We start from the raw sequence: 27,519 nt of genomic DNA, 5'->3' as shown, positions 1-27,519 counted from the left end.
CAAGTAGAGTTGGCCAGCCTTCTCACTGGGGACACTCAGCTGTCGTGGTGAGAATCAATTAAAACAGTCCGAGTCGTTGCCCCAATCTGGGCTGTTCTTGCCCTTTTGATTTGCTGTTCATACTGGAAGATAATATTTTGTTAGACTATTATAGCTTTTAAGCAGCGAGACATTTTCTGTAGGCATAGAGAGGATGTTAAAAGTTCAGCACTTGCAGGCTCAGGTTCCTATGGGTGCTTCTGTACTGGGAACTCGGAGCCTCAGTCACAGTGGAGAGATCTATAATGGGCCTGGATTTCCACTCTCAGAGGTATAAATAGGGAGTAACTCCACTGGCATCAGTAAAACTGTTGTAATGAAGTGGAAGATCAGGTGTGCTGTTTTTAATGTCACCTTCTGTGTTTGTAGTAAGGGTTAGAATTTTGGAGAAATGTTCTTGTGGTTGTCCGATATGGAGCAAGCAACTAAAGAGTTGGTAGTGGCTGTACACTTGAGCAGAACAAGCAAGGCAGCCTAAGGCTAGGTTGATGCTGCAATGGAGGGTGTAATTGCAGCTTCTGTAGATGATGATGTACTTGAGTTAACTTTAGCCTAGCTAGCTCGGGTGCTGATAGAAGTGAAGCTGCAGCAGCTGTGAACTTCAGCATGGGTTCGCCGCTCAAGTAACTACCCAGGGTTCCAGGCCGCCTTGCGGCCTATACAGCCTGCACTGCCATAGCCTCACTGCTGTCAGCATCCCAGCTAGCTAGATTTAAAGCTGCCCTGAAGATCTTACAGTTTAAGCAGATGGGGGGGGGGAGGGCATTCAAGCAGAGTGAACAGAGTGCAAATGTCATTAGTGCCATGATTTAAAAAAAAAAATTCTTTAAGGTGGGGATTGGTAGGAGGGGATTTGCTAAATGGAAAGACAAGGGAATGTAGTGTGAAGGGTGGGGGGAAGTGGGAAGGTAGAAAGGAGTACTTGATGTGTGGATATGCCACTTGCTTCAATTCTTGGACTGTTTTACTGAACAATTAAGAATCCCAATGGTAGCAGTTACTAGCATTGGACAAATCCATTGGCGATATAACAACTGGCTGAGGCCATCCTATCATATTGGTCTTGACTAATATAATTAAAAATGGTGAGTCCATTAGGATGTCATGATAGATCTTTTCCTTGGTTATGTGGAAAGAAATTGCTTCTGGCCAAAATAAGGGATTAACAAGCATGTCCCCAAAATACTACTTTTTAAAAAATAAAATAAAACAAAACAATGCTGTTTGTTTTGTTATCTACTGTACCATAATCTTCAAACACAAGCTGGTCTTAAACCTTCCCTTGATGCTGGAATTTAAGGCTGAGATTAAAAAACAATAAGAACTGAAATCTATCCTCCGAAGTACATATGTAGGCTCGTAAGTGAGTAGCTTGATTTTTTTTCCCCCCAAAATGCCAAGCACTCAGTAGCTCCTACTGACCTACGTTTTCTAAAATGTCATGTGACTTTGGATACCTCAGTATTCTAATGCCGAACTGTAGACCTATTTAAAGTGGCCTTTTCAGAAGTGCTGAAAATTTGGCACCGCCAAGGCATCTCAAAATTAGATACCCAAAATTGCTAGTCTCTTTTGAAAATGTAGGCCATTGGCTTTTCTAGTACTTTACAATGCTCAACACTTCTGAAAATCAGACTCCTTTAGGGTTGCCACCTGTCCAGGTTTTACCCAGACGTTCCGGTTTTTGGATTCTGTGTCTGAGTGCCATTACATAGTCTTAAGTCCATAGTTAAGTGCCTAACTTTAAGCACCTGTGTTTGAAAATCTTGACTGAGACTTCTAAGTGTGAAATGCATTTGTGCTAAATGTGGGAACTTCTGAATCCCCAGGCCCCCAAAGCTACAAGGGGGTGTATGACAGCCTGTTTGCAAAATGTCAGTGTGCTAACAACAAAGCCTGTCAGTTTGAATACTACAGCTTTTTTATGAATAGCCATAGCACAAACATTCAGCTTCCATCAGTTATTTGATTACCAGGGCAGCTGAACCATGGACTGCTGCTCACTATGAGGAAACCTACAGAAAACCCTGGAGATTGTCTGGGCTGAGTCCTTGGCCTTCTTATGACGTTTCTCTCTGATCTCATATGCTCCTATGAGTTGAGCTGTCACCTACCACGCTAAATATACCTCCCCACTCCTTTTACCTTTTCACTCTGCCTATTCATAGATTGTGAAGGCCAGAAGCGACCATTTCGAATCTCTAGTTTGCATAACACAGACCAGAGAATTCTACGCAGTAATTCCTGCATCAAATCTAATAGCATAATTGCATCATGTTTTTTCCCCTCTGCTCTTCTCTGTCTCATCACTATCTCCAAATGTGGGGCAGATTCCGCCCCCCCCCACCTTTTTGAAAGATGGCTCGGCTGTTACCAAAGGCAAAATTTGTCATATGTCCCAAATCAACTTTATCCCTTCTCCTCTTCTGTCATGATTGAAAATTCTATTATCCTTCCCATTCTTCAAGCTTACAGCTTGGAATACACCTCCTTAAAAATTCCTGGTCTCCTCCCCTCTGATCCAGGTCCTTGCCATATGCTGACCCTGCTTTTCCCACATTATTAGCAACATTTTCTCTCCTCCACTGGTGTGATAACTCTTAGATGTGGGTGGGTATTTGGGGAGATACCCCAGTCATTGGCAAAAAATTCCAAGCCTGACCAATTCCGTCCAGTTTGCAATTCCCTCTCAATAGCTTGACATGCTAATAAATGTAATGATCTCTGGGCATATTTTGCTAGAAGCATAAGTTTCCCTTGATGCTTTCATAATACACACTGTACTGTAGTAATGAACAATGACTCCTTGATAACCAGTACATCTGTGTTTTTTTTAAAAAGCTGAACTTTCTGCTGTATAGCCCACTAAAATCTGCTTCCTCTTTCTACCTCTCATTCATGTTGGTTTTTTGTTTCACCGATAAATAACATGAAAGAAGAACAAAAGGATGTTGGGATTTTTCTCCCCAGGATACTGCAAGTTCTTTCTGAATGATCCTTATATTATTAGTGAAGACAGGATGCTCTTGTGGCCTGGGACTCAGAAGAGCTGGGTTAAATTTCCAGTTTCCCTTTCAGAGGAACAGCCGTGTTAGTCTGTATTCGCAAAAAGAAAAGGAGTACTTGTGGCACCTTAGAGACTAACCAATTTATTTGAGCATGAGCTTTCGTGAGCCACAGCTCACTTCATCAGATGTGTACCGTGGAAACAGTTTCCACGGTACACATCTGATGAAGTGAGCTGTGGCTCACGAAAGCTCATGCTCAAATAAATTGGTTAGTCTCTAAGGTGCCACAAGTACTCCTTTTCAGTTTCCCTTTGTGACACTTCATCTCTGTGTCTTAGTTCCCCATCTGTAAAAAGGAGATGATGATAATACTCCTCCCTTTGTCTTGCCTATTTAGATTTAACAGCGGTTCTCAAATTGTGGGTCGGGACCCCAAAGCAGGTAGTGACCCCATTTTAACGGGGTCAGCAGAACTGGCATTTGACTTGCTGGGGGCCGGGGCCAAAGCCCGAGCCCCACCGCTCAGGGCCAAAGCCCAAGGCCTTCGGCCCTGGATAGTGGGGCTTGGGCTTTGGCCCCCCTGCCTGGGGTGGTGGGGCTCATGTGGGCTCAGGCTTCAGGCCCCCCTCCTGGGGTCATGCAATAATTTTTGTTGTCAGAAGGAGGTCTTGGAGCAATTTGTTTGAGAACCTCTCTCTTGCCTATAAAATACTTGGCACAATGGAGCTCAATCTTTAAGGACTAGGGTGACCAGGTGTCCAAGTTTCAACTGGAACACCTGGTGGCAAAGGGACCCTGGCGGCTCCGGTCAGCACGGCTGACTGGGCCGTTAAAAGTCTGGGCAGCGGCGCTGCGGGTCTAAGGAAGGCTAGTCCCTTCCTGTGCTGGCACCGTGCTGTGCCCTGGAAGTGGCCAGCAGTTCTGGCTCCTAGGTTGTGGGGAGGAGGCCACGGGGCTCCGCATGCTGTCCCCACCCCGTGCACCGGCTCCAAACTCCCATTGGCCGGGAACTGCTGGCTACTTCCGGGGTGCAGCATGGTGCCATGATAGGCAGGGAGCCTGCCTTAGCCGTGTTGTGCTGCTAACTGGGAGCTGCCCGAGGTAAGCCCGTACCCCAACCCCGAGCCCCAGCCCTGAGCCCGCCCAACCTGGAACCCCCTCCGGTACCCTAAACCCCTCATCCCTGGCCCTACCCCAGAGCCTGCACCCCCAGCCCACAGCCTATACCCCCTCCTGCACCCCAACCCCCTGCCTCACCCTGCAGCCCCATCCTGCATTCCAAATCCGTTGGCCTCATCCCCAGAGCCTGCACTCCCAGTTGGAGCCCTCACCCTCTCCTGCACCCCAAACCCCTGTCCCAGCCCAGTGAAAGTGAGTGAGGGTGGGGGAGAGTGAGCCACAGAGGGAGGGGGAAACGTAGCGAGCGGGGGGCGGGGCCTTGGGGAAGGGTAGGAGCTAGGGTGTTGGGTTTTGTGCGATTAGGAAGTTGAGAACCCTATTAGGGACTGTAGGCACTATTGTAATACAAATAATTAACAGTAATGCTTTCTTTATTTCATATGGGGCTTGATCCAAAGCTAAGCTATCAAAGTCATTTGAGAATCTTTCCTATGGCTTCAATAGACTTAGGATCAGTCCCAAAATGCCATAGAATGCTTCAGGGTGTTGTTTTCTTAGGCCTTGTCTACACAAGAAAAATCATACTGATTAAATTAAATCAGTTCAGTTACGTTAGTCAAGGTGCTTGTGTGGACTTCCTTGAAGAGAAATAAGAGTGCAAGGTGGTTTGCACCTGATTTAGTTAAATCAGTTTCTGTACTGATTTAATTGGTACAATTTTCTCAAATTAGACAAAGCCTTGGAAATCATGGAAATAGGGTTAATTACCTAATTCCAGCACCTTCTTTTAAAAAATTAAGCTTTGTTCAAGTATATATGGTTCTTAGAGCCTGATTCTGCCACCTTTACTCACACTGAGTAATGCACACTATGGGAGTGGTTCAATTGGATTAATGCAAAATTGCATCCTACCGGAAATCAGTGGGACTCTTTGTGGAGTGAGGCACTTCTTGTGAGTAATTGGTGACGGAATCTGCTCATTCAAGATAAAGCAATAGTTGAAAAGCAGAGGATAGCTGGCCTCAAGTGCACTCCTGTTCCATTTCAAAGAGCTGATATTGGATTTGTCTGAAGACTTATGCAGGCAAGTTAAACAAAAGCTTGTCCTTGAGAAGCACATTAAAAGTCATGTAAAACTACAGATATGTGGGGACAGAATGGCAGCCAAGTTTAGACAGGTTCTGTCCTTCATAAAGAATTTATATATTTGGCTCCAAGTTATGAGGTAACTTAGCACATTCAAGGTCAGGAAGTTTTGTGCCTTTGGCCATGTCTACACTTACCGGTGATCCACGTTGCTGCGATTGATTCAGCAGGGGTTGATTTAGCGGGTCTAGTAAAGACGCACTAAATCGACCGCAGAGTGCTCTCTGATCGACTCTGGTACTCCACTGGAATGAGAGGAGTAAGGTAAGTCGAGGGGAGAGCATCTCCCATCGACACAGTAAAGTTGACACCACAGTAAAGTTGACCTAAGCTACATATAGCTTAGTTCACATAGCTGGAGTAGCATAATTTAGATCGACTTACTTACCCCGGTAGTGTTGACAAGACCTTAGAGTTGTCAAAGGTTCTGGGCTGTGAATTGTTAGTCTAATATGAAAGGCTTGTAGACCGTCATTGTGAAAACAGATGGGGACATTCAAAATAACATGAGAAAGGAGTGTTATTTTTTCTATTTTGAATTATTGGTCACTGATTTGAAATAAACATTTACCTTGTATGGCCTTGGATTCTGAGGTGCCTGGAAGTATAGCAGCACTAGTCGATAATTACTAAGTGAGTAATTATCTCAGAATGGATGTTGAAGGAAGTGTAGGAATCTGAGTAAAAACAAGTTTAGGGCTGGGGGGAACACTTGAGTTTTAAGATACATTATGAGCTTTTTAGATGTTTCCCCATGTTATCTTCCTAAAATAAAGCAAAATAAGTTGTAGATCATCACCACTTGTTCAATGGAAAACTATTTTTATTTAAAATATTAGTCCTTGGTTTGATCTGATGTTTAAGAAAATCATTTATCTCAAGTGATTAATGCAACTGTTGGGCCTGATCCCCACCTGGTGTATATCTGTGTGGCTCCATTGACTTCAACAGAGCTATGCTGATGTACACTAGCTGAGGATCTGGCCCATTGATTCTACATTTCTCTACAGAGTTTCTTCCAGTAGAATCCCAAAGATCACAAGCCACATATAGGAATAACTTTGCCTGCCACCAAGATGCAGTCTCTTCTGTGTCAAGATGTGGCACTTCAGGGAAGAGAAGATTGAGATGATATGAACATGGTCTATAAGTACTTACACTGGTAGATGACTGGAGGGACTACATTCTGGAATGCAGTAATTCTGAAAAGGACTTTGGTGTTGTGTTAGGTAACCAGTGAACATGAGCGTGCAGTGCAGTTCCCTCTCGCTAAGAGGGCCGATGTGATCCGTGGCCATCTAAGGAGGGGAATGTCAAGTAGAAGTAGGGAAATGGAGTTACCACCGAATACAGTGCACTGCTAGAGAGACCATTGTTGGCTACTGTGTCCAGTTCTCGTGATGTACAAATGACTGAGTGAGGTTCTATGGCCAGTGTTACGCAGGAAGTGAAACTAGATTATTAGAATGGTCCCTTCTGGCCTTAAAATCTATGATATTTAATATTAGAGAGTTATTTAAATTAACAAATAAAGAGCCTTGGTTTCTAGGTGAAGTGGCTTGTTCCATGGTTCTTGTAGTTAAAATCCATGTATACAGAACGTCACTTTTTCCACTGAGAAATGCTAGACAATGGTCATTGAAGATGCTATGAAGTCCATATTTGCTAATAACTTACACTCTTCACAGTGTGCATTCGTAATATCAAAATGGATGAATGGAGGCTGCAGCTTTTGATTTCTCTCTCCGTGATGAAACTTTCTGGGTCATTTAATAAATGATAGAATTGGGTAAGAAAATCCAAATGGGTGCTTGTGGTCAGTAACTAGATAACCAGTACTACTATAAGCATTTTGGCTAATGTAGGTTGCCGGTGCGGTTCTTTATTTCTGACCTAGCATCTTCATCTGATGGACTTTCAGTTACTGCCAAAGGCTTGTGGCTTGATATTGTGAACAATGGTTTTGTTTTAGGGTTCCCCCCTCCTGTTCAAGAAGCGATGATCACCCCATTACAGGAAGCTGCAATTTTTCAAATTTTGTTTTGATCTTACTATGTGAGCACTAAGAATGCAGTTAAAATATATTCAGGGATCATACAAGTGTATGAGGATGATCCTAGTTTACGTTTGTAATCTTCTTTATTTTGAAGGATGCCAAAGAGCTTTACAAAGTACATACAGAAAATTATCTCTTTACCTCTTGCTGGAATACAGACACCTCTAGAACTGACCTTAGCTGTTGAATAATGAACAGTGACACCACAGAATGACTTAGGACAGGAAGTGGGGGGAAAAGAATATTGTATTCAACTGAAACTGCAGGGAAATTTAGGTAGACTAGGATGGGACTGGGGCTCTGACAGGGACTGTAGCTAATATTTTGGTTCTTATAAAAGTAGATGAGGCAGCTTCAATAAACGCAAGAGGTCAGGATCTGTTTTACATTTCATTCAACGGATTGCACCTGCAGCAGCGCTGTGCTCATGAGCACCATGCTGGGGCACAGTTTCAGTACTGGTTTCAATATTGACTCCCAAGGACGAGCACTGTCTACTGAATTGCCAACATAGTTACTTGAGGCATCTGGGTTTCCTCTCCCCAAAACTGGCCCTGTTTAGATTCCATTTAAACAAATGTTCCCTCTCAGAGGTATTCTTAATGAAACTTAAGTCATCCACAGACATAACTGTGATCCTAGAAGTTATTTTGTATGAAGAGTTCATTGGAATATAGTTTATGCCTACTTGTCTCCTTTTGCTGTGATTGCTGGTCATCTTTCTGGGAACAGTTGGCTTGCTGTAGTGTCTGACTCCAAGTGATTTTTGGAAGCCTTTAAATTTGACACTGATGTGTGAGTTGTTGCCTTATTTTGACATGCTCCTTCTAAATGCACCAAAAGTCTGTGGGCTAAATTGTTCTGGGATACGGAAAGCCATGCAGAAAGTCATTAAATTAATGACTCTCTCTTTCAAGAGGAGAGTTTCTGAGCTCATTATATTTCTCAGCAATTGAAATCTGATGCTGAATACCAGTGACATGTCAATCACCACTGTTTTTTTTTAATGTATTGTTGATCAAAAGAGAGCGCATCTTTAAATATAAAACTTTTTGCACCATATGTATTTTATGTAATGTTTCTAAACAAGAGCTTATTATATAATTTGCTGCTAGACTGCACCCGTTGTTGGGGGTGTGCAGTAGAGTTGTAAACATGCCACTTTAAAAAAAAAAAAAAAAAAAAAGAAAGAAAGTCAGCTTGCATGTGTTTTTTTTCAGCATAGTGCAGACAAAATGAACAAGCAGCTGATGCCTGAATTGATGTCTCTGCAGTCAGATTTGCTCTATCCTGTTGATTAGCACAACTTAATTGCTAACTCTTCAGCAATCTCTTGGTGCTGGTGTTCAGTTCCTTGGCTCTTAAATGTAAGGCCAGTCAAAAAAGGTTGGATTGAAACTGATTTTGACCCCCACCCCCACAAAAATCAATTGTTCTCTCTCTTTTTTTGAGAGAACACACTTTAGTCTAAAATTGAGTCAGCTTCTTATGGAAATTGTTGACTTTTTTTCATTTAAAAAAATGTGTGTGAAAATTTTGATTTGGACATCTCCCTGCAGCGCTTCATGGGAGCTGGGATTTGCTTTCCTCATGTTTCCATTCTTCTCTTGGGGCTGCACCGCGTCTCCTGTGATGAAACACAGCCAGGGATTCTCAGGATGAAAACACCTCCCATCACAATGAGGGAACACAGTGGTTCATCATAGATGATGTAATTCAGCCAAGGCGTCCAACCTGTAGAGGAGAAAGGGAGTATGAGGCTCCCAAACTACAACTCCTGTGAGGCACTGTAGCAACATTTCTTAATTGGAATATTTCAGTGGGTTTTTTTTTTTTTTTATTTTAAATCTTGAATTTTTCAGTGGCAATTTTTTTGTCAAAATTTTCATCGGGGGTTGGGGGAATAGCCCGTTTTCCAGTAAGCTCCACTTAAATACCTTGGCAAACTTTTTGTTTCTTTCAATAGACTGAATTGTCCTACAGATGTGCAAGATCCAGACTCTTAAATCTTTAAACTGAATCTTTAGCAACTGGACCTAATCTTCCAAGTGGTCCGAATCAAAATCCTGAATTCCAAACACGCTTGAAATTTAGGATGTTCAGAAATCTGGACCTGAATTTTTCCTGCTTAGGTCCATCTTAGTGTCACCCTAGAATCATTTATTGTCCCTATCCTCTGGGATTGCTGTGTGTGAGCAATACAGCACTGCAGTTTTTGGGAGAAGAAGCAGTTCTGTAACAGCTCTTATAAAGAGATTCCCTTATAATTGAAGGTATTTTGCCTGTCTTCCCATAAGAGCTGAAAATTAACACTTGTCTTTCTATTGGTGCCTATTGATTTGGCCCAGATCTCTCTCGGTGCAAAGCAGAAACAGAGAGAACGGTCATCTAGCTTACAATACACTGCATTTTTACATTGATTGGTGTCACTACGTAGAAAAAAGCTGAAATTGAGCAAAGTTTTCCTCTGTGCTTTTAAAGGAGAGACTTAATCAAATCTTTTCTTTCTAATTTTCCCTTAAAAGCTAGACAAAAGGAATAAATTAGAGGGGGGACCAAAGCTGCAAATTCTGGATCTGCAGTCAAATGCCTCCCCTTTCCTCTCCTCCTACCCCTCCTATGGGGCTTGGGATGAGTTCAGAGCCAGAGCGTTGCTTCCGGTTTATTTCTAGAATTAATTGTAATGACAGTGGACTTCTATTTACATGAAGTGTGCACACCTGCAAACATTTCATGTAGGAAGTGAATGTAAATTCTAAAAGCTTGTATTGGATTAGAAAAAAGAACAGGAGGACTTGTGGCACCTTAGAGACTAACAAATTTATTAGAGTCGCTGAGGTGCCACAAGTCCTCCTGTTCTTTTTGCGGATACAGACTAACACGGCTGCTACTCTGAAACCTATCAGATTAGAGAAGTTAGTTACAAAAGGACCTCCCGTAGCCATAATTAATATTTGGTTCATTTACAAAATTACTTAGGTTTGCTAAATTATTCTAGATGGGACATTTGGATGGAAAAATTATTTTCCATGATTGTTAATGGAAGCCAAAGCAGAAAGAGACTTTATCAGGAGAATTCTATTAATTGGTATTAGCTATAATGTAGGGGCAAGCTGATATTCTTCAATATGAAACTAGGAAAAAGGAGCCACCACTTGTTAAGAATTACTGCACAATGTGTTTGAGATACCATATTTCCACTCATCGCCCCCTCCTTCCTCCCCACGCATACCAGTAACTATGGAAACCTGTGGTGGGCAAGTGCTGACTTTTTACTAGTGATCATTATATTTACTACAGCAAGTAATCCATATTCAGGCAATTTAAATTGGGCCACCAGCACTGATCCTGTTGGAGCTCCAAGTAATCCGAATGACATAGTGGGAAGGAGGGGATAGCTTTCAGAATAAGGACGGAAAATAAGAAACAGGCAGTGTTTACTGACAACCTGTTAATTCATATTGAAAATTTGCGCTTTGCTGCTGGGATAAAAACATTGATATTAATCCTCTTTAGCCCATTTCAAAAGCAGGAGAGAGTGCTGGTATTGGAAAGAACCCCAAGAGGGTTAAAGACAGAAATCAGATTTTCAGCCAGGTCTGTATCTGTAAACAATACAGTAGCAATGAAAGTGACTAACTGCTGCTTTACCGTATGAGCCATTGATTATATCCCAGGCTTTCGCCTCTGGTCCCACACTTGTCACACTGCCCTCCTATTTATAGTAGGAGAAAGGGTTATCACTGCATGCTGTTAATGTTGATGAGCTAGATGGGTGGCTCTGGCAGCAATTAACAGGATGAATTGCAGAAATGCACAGATACTGAAAAGAAAGGGAGGGAAAAAAATCTGTCTTGCTTCCATTTCTGAGTGGCTGAGCAGACATCTAATTATACTTCGGGGCTTGTGTCTGTGTGAATGAAAAGACACCAACCACTTTATGATTGTGCAAAGGCTGGGGTTTGAGAAATAGACTATTTTGGTTCATGATTCCAGCTGAGTACTTTTATGTTGGTAAACACTTTTGCTCTAAAGCAGCGGTTCTCAGACTGTGGGTTGGGACCCCAAAGTGGGTCGTGACCCTGTTTTAATGGGGTTGCTAGGGCTGTTGTTAGACTTGCTGGGGTTCGGAGCTGAAGCCCGAGGGCTTCATCCCTGGCTGGTGGGGCTCAGGTTACAGGCCCCCTGCCTGGGGCTGCAGCCTTTGAGCTTCAGTTTTGGCCCCGCCATCCGGGGTGGTGGGACTCGGGCAGGTTCAGGCTTCGGTCCCCCCTCCTGGGGTCATGTAGTAATTTTTGTTGTCAGAAGGGGGTCGCGGTGCAATGAAGTTTGAGAACCCCTGCTCTAAAGCCAGGATAATAAAGGAAAATGTTGAAAGAGGCTGCGGTGGTATTTAATGAGTTGACAAGATACTGGGCTTGGATAGTTTTTAATTTTTCACTTGTATTAAAAGCAAGGTACTGTTCTTCTCTGATGCAGTGTTACCCTGCAATGCAAGAGCCTAACGTAAGTAAAATGAATGGCCACAATCTCAGTACAGCCCCATCAATTTACAGAGCTCTTGACCTAGAGCCTAATCCTGATAAACCTAAGGCCTGATCTTGCAAGCACTTACAACCTGATGTTGGGTCCAATCGTCTCCTAGGGTAAATTGGTGCAGCGCCTCTGACTTCATTGGAGCTGTTTGCCAATATAGATCAGCAGAGAATTTGACACAATATTGATTACTACTTACTAATTGTAGTCTTATTCTTTTAAATGATTCTATTACATGCTAGCACATGGCAGTAGGCGTTTGCAGGATTGGACCCCTCGATGCAGGCGTAATACCTCTCTAAGGAGCTGAGGATATGCTAGACAAGATGAAATGTAGGACAATAGTTCAGGAAAAGGAAGGGTGTGTAGGGTTTAGCTGAGAGCAGATTAGAGAGTTTACAGTGATGCAGCTGTAAGCTCTCTAATGTAGCCGATCTAAACGGAAGGGAGAGAGGTCTCTTGTCAGTTTAACTCCTCCTGCTCCTGCTAGTGGTGGCAGCTATGTCATCAGGAGAAGCTCTCCCACCGACATAGTGCTGTCCACACTGGCGTTTATGTCAGTGTAACTTTTATCGCTCCAGAGGGTGATTTATTTACCCCTCTGATTGACATAAATTATGCCGAGATAAACTGTAGTCTGGACATAACCTGAGAAGAAGTTGGGAAACGTTCCTAGAAGGAATAAGTTAAAAGGAAGGATTTGAAGGATGTTGCTTGGTGGAGAAGTGGGAGGCTGGGTGGGTACATGATGTGCAGGGGATATAGGCGGTCTGGGTTTAGTGAACTCCTGGTTTGTGTTGAATGGTGGGGGAGGGATGGAATATGGAGAATGGACAGGAACTTTCCATCAGTGTCCTTTTCAATAGGACATTGTGCAGTTTCCATAATTAAAACTTTCTGTGGTGAAAAATTTCAATATGCCAAAGTATTTCACTTTTTCTGTTTGGGGGAAAAATTTAAGCTTCTGAGCTTGTTAGTCTCTCTCACTAACCAGAAGTTGGTCCAATAAAAGATAGTGCCTCACCTACCTTGTGTCTCTGATTTCGTTGTGCATCAGTTTGGCATTAATCTGTGTTGGCCTGAGCTGCCATGGTAGCTCATGGGAATTATAGTTTGGGAGTCTCTTTCCCTCCCCCCACTGCCTTCTCCTGTATGGACCGGGCTCTGTGGCTGGACTACATCTCCCAAGAAGCAATGTAGGTTCCCTTCTTGTTGAATTCATGTGATGTGTCATGGGAGGCATGTGACCGTGGTCCATCATGGGAAATGTAGTTGGTCAAGAGAGCCCAGATCATGAAGTTGTAGGTGTGTTGCTTCAAGGCCCTATCAGATTCCTATAAAGTGCTGCGGCAGCTCAGGAAGATGGAGATTCATGTTAAACCAAGCCAAAATGAAATATTTCAATTAGTTCAATAAACGAAACAAGATATTTAAATTTGGAAATGCTGAAATGTTTCAACTGGAAATGTGCAAAGTGTTTCTGCCTTCTTTTTTTGAATTTTCTGTTCTGTGCTATATTTTGACTTCTCATCCCAGTTTGGAACGTTTTTTTAAATCGGAATTTCCTATGGGATGGAAATTCCATTTTTGAAGCAGTTATGGTTTAGGGGGTCGCTGAAAAGAAGTATAATGTGAAGATTCAAATTTTGGGCATGGTCGGTCTCCGACAGGCTCAGGATTAGCTCATTGCTTATGTGTTTCTTAAATCAACATGTAACATCCCATTTAGGTAATAAAATAAACTGCAGCAGTGATGTTAGAGATTCTGGTGTCTGAATTAATTATAACAACTTTCACATTTTAAATGTAAAGGCTTTAAACAGTCCTTACCCTAAAATGAGATGGAAAATAATTTGTCCTTCAGGCATCTTGCTATATGCAGCAGAGGGAGTCAAAGCAAGTCATAAACATTTTTACTAATCAGATGCAGCACTCAATTAACTCCTGCTTTGGAGGTTTTCCAGTTTAAATTAAAGGGAGCACTGGGAGTTTGGGAGCACTTCAGCATAAGTGGGTGCTATTTAATAGGAAACAACATTAGTATTCCTTGTGTTCATGCGTATTAGTCTACATTATCAAGGTGTTACTCCATGGGTGCCATTTTCATTAGCAATAATGGGACACAATACGTTTATGCACATTACATTAAGAACACCGCCTGTTGTGTCAGATGGGATTGATTAAAGTAATAGTAGTACTGTGACCAGTGACAGACTGAATATTGTTTAGCTACAAGGTTAAATTTGCCTTTACCATTAATTAATCACTGTTTTCCCCCCGACATCGACAAGGTGAATCATAGGAAATATGTTGGTCTCTTCCATGACTAATTTTTGTGATTCTGTTAGATCATCCATTCCTCCGAGATCTGCACTTCCGTGGAGGTTTTTTCTCCTTCTTTGTTAGAGGGTAGCAGACTTGGCTGAAGGAGTCTGGAGAGCACCCTCTCATTATGGGTTTGCTGTAAAACACCATATTTTTAGGGTCATAGTGGTCCAGGATGTTTTTAGGGTGTTGAAAGTATCCTTGCCTGGTACAAACAGCCTTATATTTTTTCATGCTCTGAAGGACAAGTGACTGTTTCGAAGTATGATATTACTTCGATATCGTAGCCAAGGTTCGCAAAAAGAAAAGGAGGACTTGTGGCACCTTAGAGACTAACCAATTTATTTGAGCATAAGCTTTCGTGAGCTACAGCTCACTTCATCGAATGCATACTGTGGAAACTGCAGAAGACATTATATACACAGAGACCATGAAACAATACCTCCTCCCACCCCACTCTCCTGCTGGTAATAGCTTATCTAAAGTGATCACTCTCCTTACAATGTGTATGATAATCAAGTTGGGCAATTTCCAGCACAAATCCAGGTTTTCTCACCCTTCTGCCCCAGCACACACAAACTCACTCTCCTGCTGGTAATAGCCCATCCAAAGTGAAGGTTAAAAACTAAGGGCTATGTCCTCAGCAGAACCCAAATGCCAACAGCCAGGGACTGTTAGGTTGTAGGGATACCTCTTTTCCCCAGACACTGCCACTAGAGAGGAGGATAGGTGGGATGTCATAGGAACTGCTATGATTGTTCTGGGCTACAGGAGGATTCCCTATGCAGGATTCCCCTTCAAGTAGCCTGGCGCCTGGAGTCTGGCACAAAGCAGCCTGAACTTGAACAGACCTAAAAGCTATACGCTGTCAAGGAGCTGGAGACTCCCTTAGTCTAAATAAAAATATGTTGGCAGCTCTCTTACATATAGTATAAACTTGAGTTTAAAAAATAAATAGGAGTAAAAAAGTGTCAGTGAGAACAGTTATAAGTCTGTACAATTTATATGCAGGTATGTGTGTTTTGAGAGGTTGGCAGAGTATTTAAACTTAAAGGGTAAAGGTGTGGTGGAGTAAGGATTTCTTTGCTTTAGACTGTAATAACATTTTTGATGCCCCACAACTCCTGGGATCATGATCTGGGGGTCATGACCCACTGGTTGAGAAACACTGCCCTGTATGCAACGTAGGTTTAGTTGGTTCAGACCTGAGACAAAGAATCCCAGTCCCCTGTAGGCTTGTCCTGAAAGGGCTGTCTACAATAGCAAAATTTTACTTTGCTTCTTGATATTTTTCACAGATTAACATGTTTTCGCAAAATTCTCATCAGTGGGAAAAGTAAATGACTTCACTCAGCTGTAAAACCAAACATACACTGTTTCAGCTGTGTGAAAGCCCTCTGGGGTCATAATAAATATCATCCTGTACAACTCTACCACCCCTTCCATTTTATATTTTCATTGTAGTTGTGGATCCAAGCCCTGTTGTACTGAGCAATGTATGAATGCATTATACAAAGACGGTCCCTGCCCCAGAGAACTTGCAGTCTAGGATTCATTAATTTGTGCTGTGTTGTCTAAAGGAGGAAAATGGAATGGTAGAGTCATATGTGGTTACTTAACTTGGCAATCACAGGTGTTTTCCAGACTCAGCAAAATGTACATTAAAACCTTTGTTCTGGTGCAAAAGCCAGGCTGATATTTTTGAAATTCAAGTCCAAAAAACCCCCCTTTTGCCAAGATTCAGCCCAGAGAGACTTGTTACAGCCAAGATATAAACCCCCTGTAGATAGGTTTCAGAGGAACAGCCGTGTTAGTCTGTATTCGCAAAAAGAAAAGGAGTACTTGTGGCACCTTAGAGACTAACCAATTTATTTGAGCATGAGCTTTCGTGAGCTACAGCTCACTTCATCAGATGTATACCGTGGAAACTGCAGCAGACTTTATATACACACAGAGAATATGAAACAATACCTCCCCCCACCCAGGTATGTGTGTTTTGAGAGGTTGGCAGAGTATTTAAACTTAAAGGGTAAAGGTGTGGTGGAGTAAGGATTTCTTTGCTTTAGACTGTAATAACATTTTTGATGCCCCACAACTCCTGGGATCATGATCTGGGGGTCGTGACCCACTGGTTGAGAAACACTGCCCTGTATGCAACGTAGGTTTAAAAGCTCATGCTCAAATAAATTGGTTAGTCTCTAAGGTGCCACAAGTACTCCTTTTCTTTTTCCCCTGTAGATAAAGGCTTACAATGGGAGTGCTGACACAACCAGGTGCGAATGAACTACTGTAATAAACGTTGTCATTTAAAGCAAATCTTTTAGCACTCCTAATCCCTTTGTGGACCTCAATGAGAGGTTTACACAGCTATTAGGCAGCTCCTTACTGAAAGAGCAGTTCAGATAACATCAGCACATCCCCTTGGTGCAGACATGTTTTTTTCCCTTTGGGGAAGGAAGACTTGCCACTTTCTAGTAAAATCATTACAGTATCTCTTCCAATTCAACCTTCTCTATGTGAGATAAACAGGAAACCAGAAGGTAAAACATCTTTAGAGCTCTCCTTGTCATACCAGATTCTGCAATCTGAGCATCAATGTACATGGGAAGCTCCTTTGTTTAAATAGGGGGTGGTCAGGTCAAATATTAGGGCCAGATTCTACTACTTCCTCCACAAGCAATAGTGTTGAAACCAATGGGTTTACCTGTGCAGTCAGGTGCTTCTGAGTAGAACTGGGCAAATAGTTGATTTTCCAGTTTGCTGGCAGTTCTGAAAAATAAAAATCAGTTTGACTCAAACCAAAATTTAAAAAAATTCAGAATTTTTAACAAATTCAAAAAGCCAACAAAAATTTCATTTCAGGTCAAATGAAACATTTTGATCCAAAAGAAAATTTTTATTTCTGGGCATTTTAATCTTTTTATAAACAAAAGTAAATGGAAATGAGCAGGCAGTGTCCCCCTTTTACCCGTTAGCCCAGTGGTTAGCACACTCACCTGGGATGTGGGAGACCGAGGTTCAGATCCTTGCTCCAGAGCAGGGATTTGAAACTGGGTCTTCCCCAATGCAGGTGGGTGCCCTAAGCACTGAGCTATCTGTATATTAAGAGTCCAGGAATGTCACACTGTGTGTCACTCTTAAGTCTACAGTTTCTGTTGAGTCAATGTGAAGCACAGGAAGCAGCTAAAAGCACAGTGAGAGATCTTTGTTCAGAATATCACCAGGCTGAATCATCACTGGGTTTCATGGTCAGTTACCATCCAATTTTTTAAGTTCTGAGCCATTTTTGTAAAATCATATGTAAAAAAGCCAAATTACACCCAGGAGACAGCATAGGCTTTCAGATATGAGGATATCACCATCTCCTCCTCCTTCCTTTCTGTGGATGGCACTTGAGTCCCCTTGTAAATTTAACCTGAAAAGGGGGGGAGGGGGTTGTTTGAAACTATTTCGTGAATTCATGTCAAATTTGTGGATTGTTTCAGTCCACCTGAAACTGTGTTTTTCAACAAATAAAGTTATTTAACTGAAAAGTTTTGCCCAGCTCTACTACTCGGCATGGATAAGGGAATAAGGATCTAGCCCTTTGGTTTCACAAAACAAGTTTGTCTAAAGCCAAAGCCTTTTAGAAATGTTTGAATCATTTATTTTTATTCCACTGGGAAAACTAGTTTTAAAAACAAATAAACATTCTCCCTCAGTGATGATAACCATAGCCTTGGGCTACTTCACCAGTGCGCTCCTTGTTTGTCTATTTCCCTTTCCCAACTTTATAGAGATACAAAAATAACTACAGATGGCATATATAGCATGAAGTACCCTCATATCCACGTTTGGTGATCTAAGGCAGTGTTTCTCAATAGGTAAGTTGCAACCCCCCGGGAGTGTCATTAAAGATAATTGGAGATTGTGAGGTGCTGAAAATCTTATTACAAGCTAAAGCAAAGAAAATCTCACTTCCCATAGTCCCCGTCCTTCAAGGTCAAGTATTCTCTGTCAATCTCTTGAAACACACAATTACATTGTATAGGTTTATCATTTTTATCACTGATACTTTTTTATTCTTATCTTTATAGTAAATGTAAGGGAGGGTGGGTCATGAAGATTTTTGACTTCAAATTAAGGCATCACCAATCTAGAAAGGTTAAAAAACATTGATCTTAGGTGCTGGGTCTGAACTCTCCTTCCTGCTCCTGGCCTTTTGGCACAATTCAGATTCATGTCTGGATCAGAACTTCAGCACAGGCCCTTCTCTCCAGTTATTAGTAAGGTGGGTAAGGGTGTCTTCATTGTTGGCAGTGGACTACATCTCCCATGATGCACCGTGACCAAAGACTCCCATGATGCAACTGCCTCACATCACTGTCTTGCATCATGGGAAATGTAGTCAGAACAGGGAGCTCTGCCTATAGAATAGAATAGGAGCATAAACCACTTGAACTACAGCTCCCGTGAGGCACTATGACAGCATTTCCAAATTGAAACTATTTGTTTTTTGGTCCAAATGTGTGTGGGGGGTGGGGGTTTGGCCAAAAACTTTTCCGTTATAAAAATAAACCAAAAAATCTTCTTGTTGAAATTTTCTATGCGGGTGGAGGCAGGAAGGGATTCTGTCTTCTGGCCAGCTCAAATGATTTTTAACTTGATAGTGTCCCTTGTAATAGGGTGGTTGCTTGGCACGGCACTTTAACTATCACTGAAGGAAGGGAGGTTTGTATGCAGATGAGAGAGATTGAGACTAGCATCTCTGGAATGTAGTATTGCTGCACAACTCCTCTGATAGCTGAAGCATTTGTGTTAATTGTGACTTATTCACTGACTGAGGGCAGGTTTACACTACAAGTTTACATTGGCACAGCTGCATGCCACTGTAGCGTATCTGGTGAAGACACTCTAAGCAGATAGAAGGTGGTAACTATGTTGTTGGGAGAAGCTCTTCTGCCGATAACCTCCTGTGTAGACAGCGCTATAAGGTCAATATAACAACGTTGTTCAGGGGTGTGCATTTTTCACATCCCTGAGTGATGTAGTTATACCGAAGTAAGTATGTAGTGTATACAAAACCTAAGTGTGATTGAAAAGTTGCTGTTGAATGACAACTTCCCTAAAAGGGATGGAGGGAACTATTAAGGCTCTGAGGTGCACTGTCTTCAAAAAGATAGTTGATGAAGAACAAGTTCTCATCCTTGCACATCCCAATGAATTGGAAATTGTTTCGCAGTGGTTTGAAGGACACTGAGAAAGTGACGCAGTGCAGCGTACTGCTACTTTTGCACTGTATCTACTGTAATTTTGACATGTTCAATTGTATGAGCTTTTCAATTTTTATGAACCCCTCAGTCCTGTTAATTTGTAAAATATGGGTTCTACTCTGTGTGTGAGTGAAGAAATTATGAGTTATGAGGAGAGGCTGAGGGAGCTGGGACTGTTTAGCCTGCAGAAGAGAAGAATGAGGGGGGATTTGATAGCTGCTTTCAACTACCTGAAAGGGGGTTCCAAAGAGGATGGCTCTAGACTGTTCTCAATGGTATCAGATGACAGAACGAGGAGTAATGGTCTCAAGCTGCAGTGGGGGAGGTTTAGATTGGATATTAGGAAAAACTTTTTCACTAAGAGGGTGGTGAAACACGGGAATGCGTTACCTAGGGAGGTGGTAGAATCTCCTTCCTTAGAGGTTTTTAAGGTCAGGCTTGACAAAGCCCTGGCTGGGATGATTTAACTGGGAATTGGTCCTGCTTCGAGCAGGGGGTTGGACTAGATGACCTTCTGGGGTCCCTTCCAACCCTTATATTCTATGATTCTATGAAAAGGGGGGGGGGTTAAAATAGGTACTAATATAAATTCCTTCAAACCATTCATAAAGTAAACTCCCCGCAAACGTCCTGCAGTAAGGCTACAGCACTGAATCATTCCTCTTGCTTTGAAACACTTCTGTTGGTCAGTGGCAGTGATGTTACTGACGTATATTAAAGTGAAATGGACAAAGGCTTTTTCTGGGAGGGTTTGATTACAGCACGGTGCATTATTGATTCTGGCCACATAGAAATGAAGATTGCTAAAAAGCTTACCATGCTTGCTTGTTGCTTAGGTATTTGCTAAGTGGGTAGCTCTGTACTTACATTATCATACAATGAAATCACATATCTTGGTGACTGTGGATTTCTCTGAGGAGTCCAAAACCTTCCGCATTAACAAGGTACGTCAGTTGTCACTAATGAGTACCAGAAAGGTGATGTCAACTAGAAGATGGACAGAGTTCAGATCAAAAGCCAAATGCTGTGGTTGGCCCAATCTCTTTATCAAGGACCATACCAAAATGCTAGATGGGGAAAAGATTTGGTTTGGCTATTAAATCCCCACCATGTTAGTTAATGCCAGGATGGTGTCTCCTCTTCTCTGTGGCACTCTGAGTTTGGTGGGGGTGAGGGGAACAGCCAGGGAGAGAGAGAGGGTTATAAAGATTGAGAGGCAGTATGGTCCATTGGACAGGGTGCTCGACTAGGACTTGGAGAAAGGTGGGTTCTTTTCCCAGCTCTGACACTGGGTGACCTTGGGTGAGTTGATTCACCAATCGGTGCCTCCATTTTGCTATTTGTAAAAATGGGGGTTGTGATCCTGACCTCCTTTGTAACACACTTTGAGGTCTAAGCATGAAGAGCCCTATTACAAGAGTGAAGTATTATTACTAGGTAATCATAAGGTTTGCCAGAAGGCCCTCAAATTAAGATGGGCCAATTGGGCCATCGTAGTTTGAATCCACCTCTTCTCAGGGCTCACTAAGTGACTAAAACTTAGGGGGCTGTTTTGATATGGCAAGTAGATACTCATGAAAAGATTAATTTAGTTCTAAAATGTTAATGATGGACCTTTTCCCCTTGGCCTTCCCATTGGCTTGAAGCGGGGTTGCAAGTGTACATGTCTTGTGATATAGCCTCTCATTTGCAGAAATAAAATACAGCCTGTGTATATGAATGCACTAAATGGAATGAAAACTGTGGCAATATTAGCCCAGGAGAATGCTGGCCAAATTCTAGTTTTCTCCCTAGTTATGTATCTCTCTGAATGGTTCAGTTCTTATAGACATTTTTTACATCCTATCTGAAAGTGTGGCGTAGTCCTGTCATACACAGGTACCACACACCATCACATATGAGGAATGGATGATGCAAACTGCGCAGATAGCTTCATGTTTTCATATCAGTGTAAGGTTATATAATGTGTCTGAGCTATATTAATGTGACACTGTTATTTAGCTCTCCCAAAATGCTTTGGCCTTCTTATCTTCAAATGTCAAGCTTCTGTCAAAAGCTACAGGAACATTTATGTTAACAATAAAGAAAACCAAAGCTCTTTGATGTTCATTTGAGGAAATTCAGTAGTGTGCATGCAAATCTGCAAGCCAAACAGAAGGGTGCATCTTCATAAGAGCTATGGAAGAAATTCAGTTCTAATGTGAGCTGCTCCGCTGTCCCTAAGAAATGCTTCTTTCTGCCTTTAGACGTATTTGCACAGCTTGAGGGCGAGCTTGGAATGTAATGGTCTGACAAGTTCAAATGAATGGAATTTTTCTTTGTCTCTTAAGTCACTCCATTTGGGGAGAGCATTGCACACTGAACCTGAACAAAGGGTTTGCTTTAATCATTCTAACTCAGATTTTGCAGAAGGTATAATTTTTGCTGTCATCCCACATGTTCTTAGTGGCCCTCTCATTAGGTTAAAAAACATGAATTGGACAAAATGAGCATCTCACACAATTTATGAGGACTTAATTAGACTTTTTCTTTTGTAGCTTGGCGAGCAGATCATCATTTCATTTTGTTAATGTGAGTCTGTCTTTACTTCCAGCTGGTTCGCGCAGATTCAGTGGCACTCAGTGGCACATGCAGAATATAATTAATGACTCTGTGGAGAGCTCAGACGATGAATTCTTTGATGCCCGAGGTATGTACAGTTTTTTTTTCTTCCCTTCAGAATTTTACGGCAGTAACATAAGTAACTACATTTGGATTTGCTTTTTAATCTTCTACCTGCCAGGTCAAGTTTTATAGACTTTAGGCCCTCTCTCCTGCAAAGTCTTATGCATGTGCTTAAATTGCACACTGCATATATTCCCATTGGCATCAGTGAGGCCACTCAGTGTGTAAAGTGAAGCATACATGTGAATCTTTGCAGGATTGGAACCTAAAAGCCAAATCCTGAGGAACCTGATTATTTAGCCTATCAACTAATCATCCCTTCATATGTCACCCATCCCCAGAGCATCGGAAGTACTTTGCACACACAGCTCCTAATGAAATCCATGGGAGTTGCAAGTGCTCAGCACTTTTGAAAATCAGACCCTCCAGCTTTACTCTGGCAAAACTTCCACTGACGTTGATTAGAGTTTTGTGGATGAGTGAAAACTGCATAAATAGAGTTTCCGGAGATGAGCCATAATGAATGTACTCAACTGGTTAATCTGAAGGGCTAACTTCCTCCTGTAACCTCCTGGGGCACTTAGACAGACCATGAACAACTTTTACTATGGAATACTGGGTTGTCTTCTGTAACATACTGGGGAGTTTTTGGATTGGGACCAATGTGGTTTTGTCTACAGGAAATTAAAAATGTGAACAGCTAAACTGCAGGCTTCCCTTGGGCCTTTTCCCACAGGAGATGACAGAGTCTGTCAGTGTTGAGAAATCTACTTGTAACAAGAAAAGGAGTACTTGTGGCATCTTAGAGACTAACCAATTTATTTGAGCATGAGCTTTCGTGAGCTACAGCTTCACTTCACTCCGGAGCTGTAGCTCACGAAAGCTCATGCTCAAATAAATTGGTTAGTCTCTAAGGTGCCACAAGTACTCCTTTTCTTTTTGCGAAGACAGACTAACACGGCTGTTACTTTGAAACCTACTTGTAACAGTTTTGTAATGTGGGCTGTTGAGGTGGAATAAGATTCTTTTACAGACCAATAGATGATGCAACCTCAAGTTGCACTGGTGCCTGAATTCCAGGAGTTAAGAGGAGTAGAAAAAGGGTTCAGTGAGCTTACTGGATTTTTAGCACTTGATAATTTTAAAGGGCAGAGCAATCTGTCTGGTCAGAAGCAAGAGGATTTCCCCCGCCCAGGTTGGTTGATTATAGCGTGTGTACGCACATGTGTGCGTGTGTGTTTGAAATAATGAAGAAACAACCACCCCACAGGCCAAAGCTAAAATGTCCAGGTGCTGGTTTGAAAACACATGCAATTTTTTCCATGTGATTGTTTTGGGTAATGGCATATTCAGCAGGTTTCTTCTGATGACTACTTGAAAAAAAACATTCAATGCTTAACAAAGAAGATGGATATTTTATTTCTAATGGTTGAGATTGTTAAATTTTCGCATCTGTCGATATTTATAGTACAAGAGCTGACATTTTCCAAATGTTTCCACTCTCCATTTGAACACGGCTTCTCTTCAGCAGATAGAATTAATTTTCTGAACTTTCTAGGTTCTTGCCTCATTATTGTGTGTCTGTTGGATGTCTGGGGGATGTCTGATGGTGCTACAAAAGGTAATTGGTGTTTTTAGGTAGTATCCAGGCATGCATGTTTGACTACTTTGTCTGCTGTCTTGCAATAAAATTTCATAGCTTAAAATGGTTTTTCTTTTCCGTTGGTGGGATTATTGGAGAACCAGCCTGCGTTCATTAGAGAACCACCTGGTGGGTTTTCACATTGACATATGTTTGAGTTGAAAGTCAGTATGAACGAGACATTTGGTCAGGTTTTTTTGGTTGCTTGCAAAATGTAAGGGAGGGGGAGAAGATGAAAAAGCTGCTGCAAAGAAGATGACAGTGCAAATATGAAAATCTGCCATAAACATGAGTAAAGTAGTGTAATGGGGTAGGCAGTTTGGCAAATGTAGGAAGAGGAAAATCCAAGCACTTTTTGTTTGCATGATCAGTAGCGTAACTTCAGAGGAGACACAGCCACTGCTTTAGATTCTGGCTCCAGGTCCACAGGCGTTAAATCCAGAATAGCTGAACTGACCTCAGTGCAGCTATTCTGATCTCAATTACGTGAACATAAATCAGAAATATCTTTTCCCCTAACACTGGCTGTTTCATTATATATGTATGATTAGTACAGCTGACATATTACCTGGGGAGAAGTGTGGTCTGAGCACAGGCGTGAGAGCCAGGAACTTTTGAATTCTCTCCCTGGCTCTGACATTGGCTCCCTCTATGGCTTTGAACAAATTGCTTAGCTTCTCCCTTTCCATTTTGCTCTCTGTGAATCACTTACGGTAGCTGTAAAATTAATGCCAACTTGATACTTGGAAGACAAGGTGCCTGCCTAAGACCTATATTTATTCCAGGGTTGAATGGCAAACCCTTGGTTTCTAAATCAAATAAATTAAAAATGGGTTTAAAATAAAATTTCATAGTGAAATTTGGGACAAAATTTGATTCTTGTTCGGACGCTTGCTATCCATGGGGTATGTGGGGCAGCAGAGGGCTGCAAAGGAGTTTGCAAGGGTATTTGAATGGATGTCTTTCTGTGCAGTGCTGTAGCTGTGTTTGGTCCCAGGATATTAGAGAGACACGGTGGGTGAGGCAATATCTTTTATTAGACCAACTTCTGTTGGTGCAAGAGACAAGCTTTCGAGCTTACATAGAGCTCTTCTTCAGGATGCCTTTCTGGAAGATGTGTGTTAACTAAATATAAGTTATTGGGCTGAATGAAATTGGCCTGGGAATCTGTTTCCATGACTCTCAAATGAAACTTGCTCACATCATATGGAATCACAGAAGATAGAAATGGGCTCCCAGTAAAGTTACAGCTATAGCTCAGACAAGGTTTTGATAATGTTCTCTGCAATTTCATCCAGAGGAACACGTCTATGTCCTCCCCCTTCATTTATTTGTAAGCGCAGTCTATAGAACAAAATTTTCTTATCCCTGGTCTCTGCATAGTATTAGTATTATGTAGTGCTAATGAGAGCACTCTGTTTAGGGTCTTTCCTGACTCCCAGAAAAGTACATGGTGTTGCAGGTTTCTTCTGTGCTTCTGTAAATTAGACTTAAAATATTTACTTGGCTGTTTTATAGGGCCTTCCATCTGCAAATATTCAAGTAGTTTACAAATAATTAATGGATTATGTCCCACAACACCCCTGAAAGGTAGATAAATATTATTTACCCCCTTTTATATATGGGTAAACTGAGGCACGGAGTGATGTGTGACTTGCCTGAGGTCACACAGCACATCGCTGCCAAGAGCTGGGGATAGAATTCAGATCTCCTGGCATAGAGCTGTGCTTTAGTTGCACAACTATTAAAGAGAAATCTGAGGGTTATTAATCAAGAACTGGTTTTTGCATTTTTCAGAAGATAAATGGCTTGACAAACAGATTGCAGTTGAAAGAGCACGCAGTTGCTTTTTCCTTATGGGTGGTGGTGATGATTATTATGCATTGGGTGGGTTAGTGCCACTGGATATAAATCTGAGAGAATATTTAATATACATGGACATCAGTTGCCTAATGAACTTGTGTACCTCAGCGTTATTCCCCTCCCTCTTTTTCCTGGTTTAATACCAGTACTTAGGCACAAAAGGATGGCTATGAGAGGAGTTTCAGCCTTTAGTCTATATGATACAACTAGAAATTTAGACCGAGCCTGTAAGCATGGCAGCTCAGCCGCTCACTCTGTTTGTTTTTTTAAAATGTGAAAACAAACCTTAAGATATTTGAATCACCCCATTGGGCACCTCTTTAAAATCCGCTGTGTATGTCTGGAGACTCCCTGGTAACTCATAAACAGTAAATTAGTTGAAATCTCCATTTTACAAAAAAGCATTTGCATTTTGCCGCTTAGGTTACCGGACTTGAGCTCGCTTGGCTCCTCAAGTGGAATGTTTTCTGTAAGGAAGAGCCCTGCACGGTTGCAGTATTTTGTACAGAGGTTGACTACAAGATCTCAGCTGCTGCAGTGGGACATTTTACAGAGCAGGTCACTGCTAACATATGAAAAACCAACTCAAGTGACTAAAACATTCCTCAGCGTAATAGCTGCATGAGGTGGGACCAAAGCAATTTGCATTGTGGAAAGCAGTAGGAACGCTATATGTTAGGCAGAGTAGATGATTTCTCTTATGGCTCACTGTGATGCATTCTCTCTTTTCCCATGCTTTGTCCAGTGACAAACAACAATGGCAGGGTTAGCTAAAAAGCTACAGCCCAGTTGACAGAAATTTGCATGCACACTTCCACACAATCCACTTTGGGCCTGACTCCGAGCCCGTTAAAATCAATTGAAGTTCGTGATTTCAGTCTTCAATGGGCTTTGGATCATGCCCTTAGCTACTGAAGTTGAGGTATGTTCATACATGAAACTTTGTACCCATGCCAACCTGACCTGCATGGTGGTTGGTATGCATCTATCCAAGCTGCGTTATGCATGTTTGAATATTTGGCCCTAAAAGCATGAAAGATCTTGGTGCTTCTTGGAAGTGGCATGTTTTCTTAGCCAGAGTGATTTTGCTAACTTGGAAAAACATTTTTCCAACTAGAGTGATGACTTGCTGCTTTCATGAGTATATGCGGCTGACTTTTTGGCACTATACGAGTAATGTTGTGGATCAGAGCTGTACCAGCAACAATCATGTTTAAACAAGGTTGTTGCTAGAAAAATATTAGCCATAAAATCCCTGTACATATTTGTCAGGGAAACCATGCTAACAGTTGTGTTAGAACATGATTAAAAGAGTGCTGCAGGGTACTTGGGTGGGTGGCTTGTATAGCTCAGGCTGTTGAGGATGGATTTTAGAAGGAATAATTCCTGACTAATACAGATTTCAGAGCAGGGAAAGTCTTGTCCCATAAGGAAATGGAAAACAATCAAAATGTGTATCTCAAACTTTTCTCAAATATATATTTGAGATATATTTTCTCAAATCTCTCTTCCCACGAGCTCACTAATGCAAAGAAGGAGTTATTTCTTGGGACAGAGTGATGTGGCTGAAAGAGATGTAGGAAGAGGAGGATTCTGAATGTTCAGTGGAAGTGTAGGGCCAGATCTTCCGCTGATGTATATCAGCATAGTTCTGTTGATGTAAATGATGATATGCCAATTCAAACCAGCTGAGGGACCTGACCTATATTGTTTAACTGTGTGTATTTTTTTCAGTTATAGGTGAGGAGAGTGTAAAAATACACATTTAACTGTCAAAAGAGTGAGCCTGATTTACTACTTACGTTGGCACCACTGTAGCGTTTTAAGTGTAGACGAGCCCTAAGAGAAGAATCGCCAGGCTTCCTGCAT

At 41.8% G+C, this 27,519-nt stretch overlaps 1 protein-coding gene across 10 annotated transcripts in view; it reads left to right on the top strand.

The window, feature by feature from the left end:
* The window catches only part of PITPNM3 (PITPNM family member 3), a 346,570-nt gene that overhangs the window by 80,680 nt on the left and 238,371 nt on the right, over positions 1-27,519 (top strand). For all 10 annotated transcript variants that reach the window (XM_048823832.2, XM_075120851.1, XM_048823829.2 and 7 more), the window contains one exon: positions 22,075-22,170. In XM_048823832.2, the coding sequence (XP_048679789.1) occupies positions 22,110-22,170 (61 nt within the window). In that variant the 5' untranslated portion in view covers positions 22,075-22,109. The remainder of the gene's footprint in view (positions 1-22,074; positions 22,171-27,519) is intronic.

This window comes from Caretta caretta, chromosome 17, assembly GCF_965140235.1.
Source record: "Caretta caretta isolate rCarCar2 chromosome 17, rCarCar1.hap1, whole genome shotgun sequence".
NCBI classification, from domain to species: domain Eukaryota; kingdom Metazoa; phylum Chordata; order Testudines; family Cheloniidae; genus Caretta; species Caretta caretta.
Note: the sequence above shows the minus strand (reverse complement) of the source record. Positions and strands in the feature narration are given on the sequence as shown.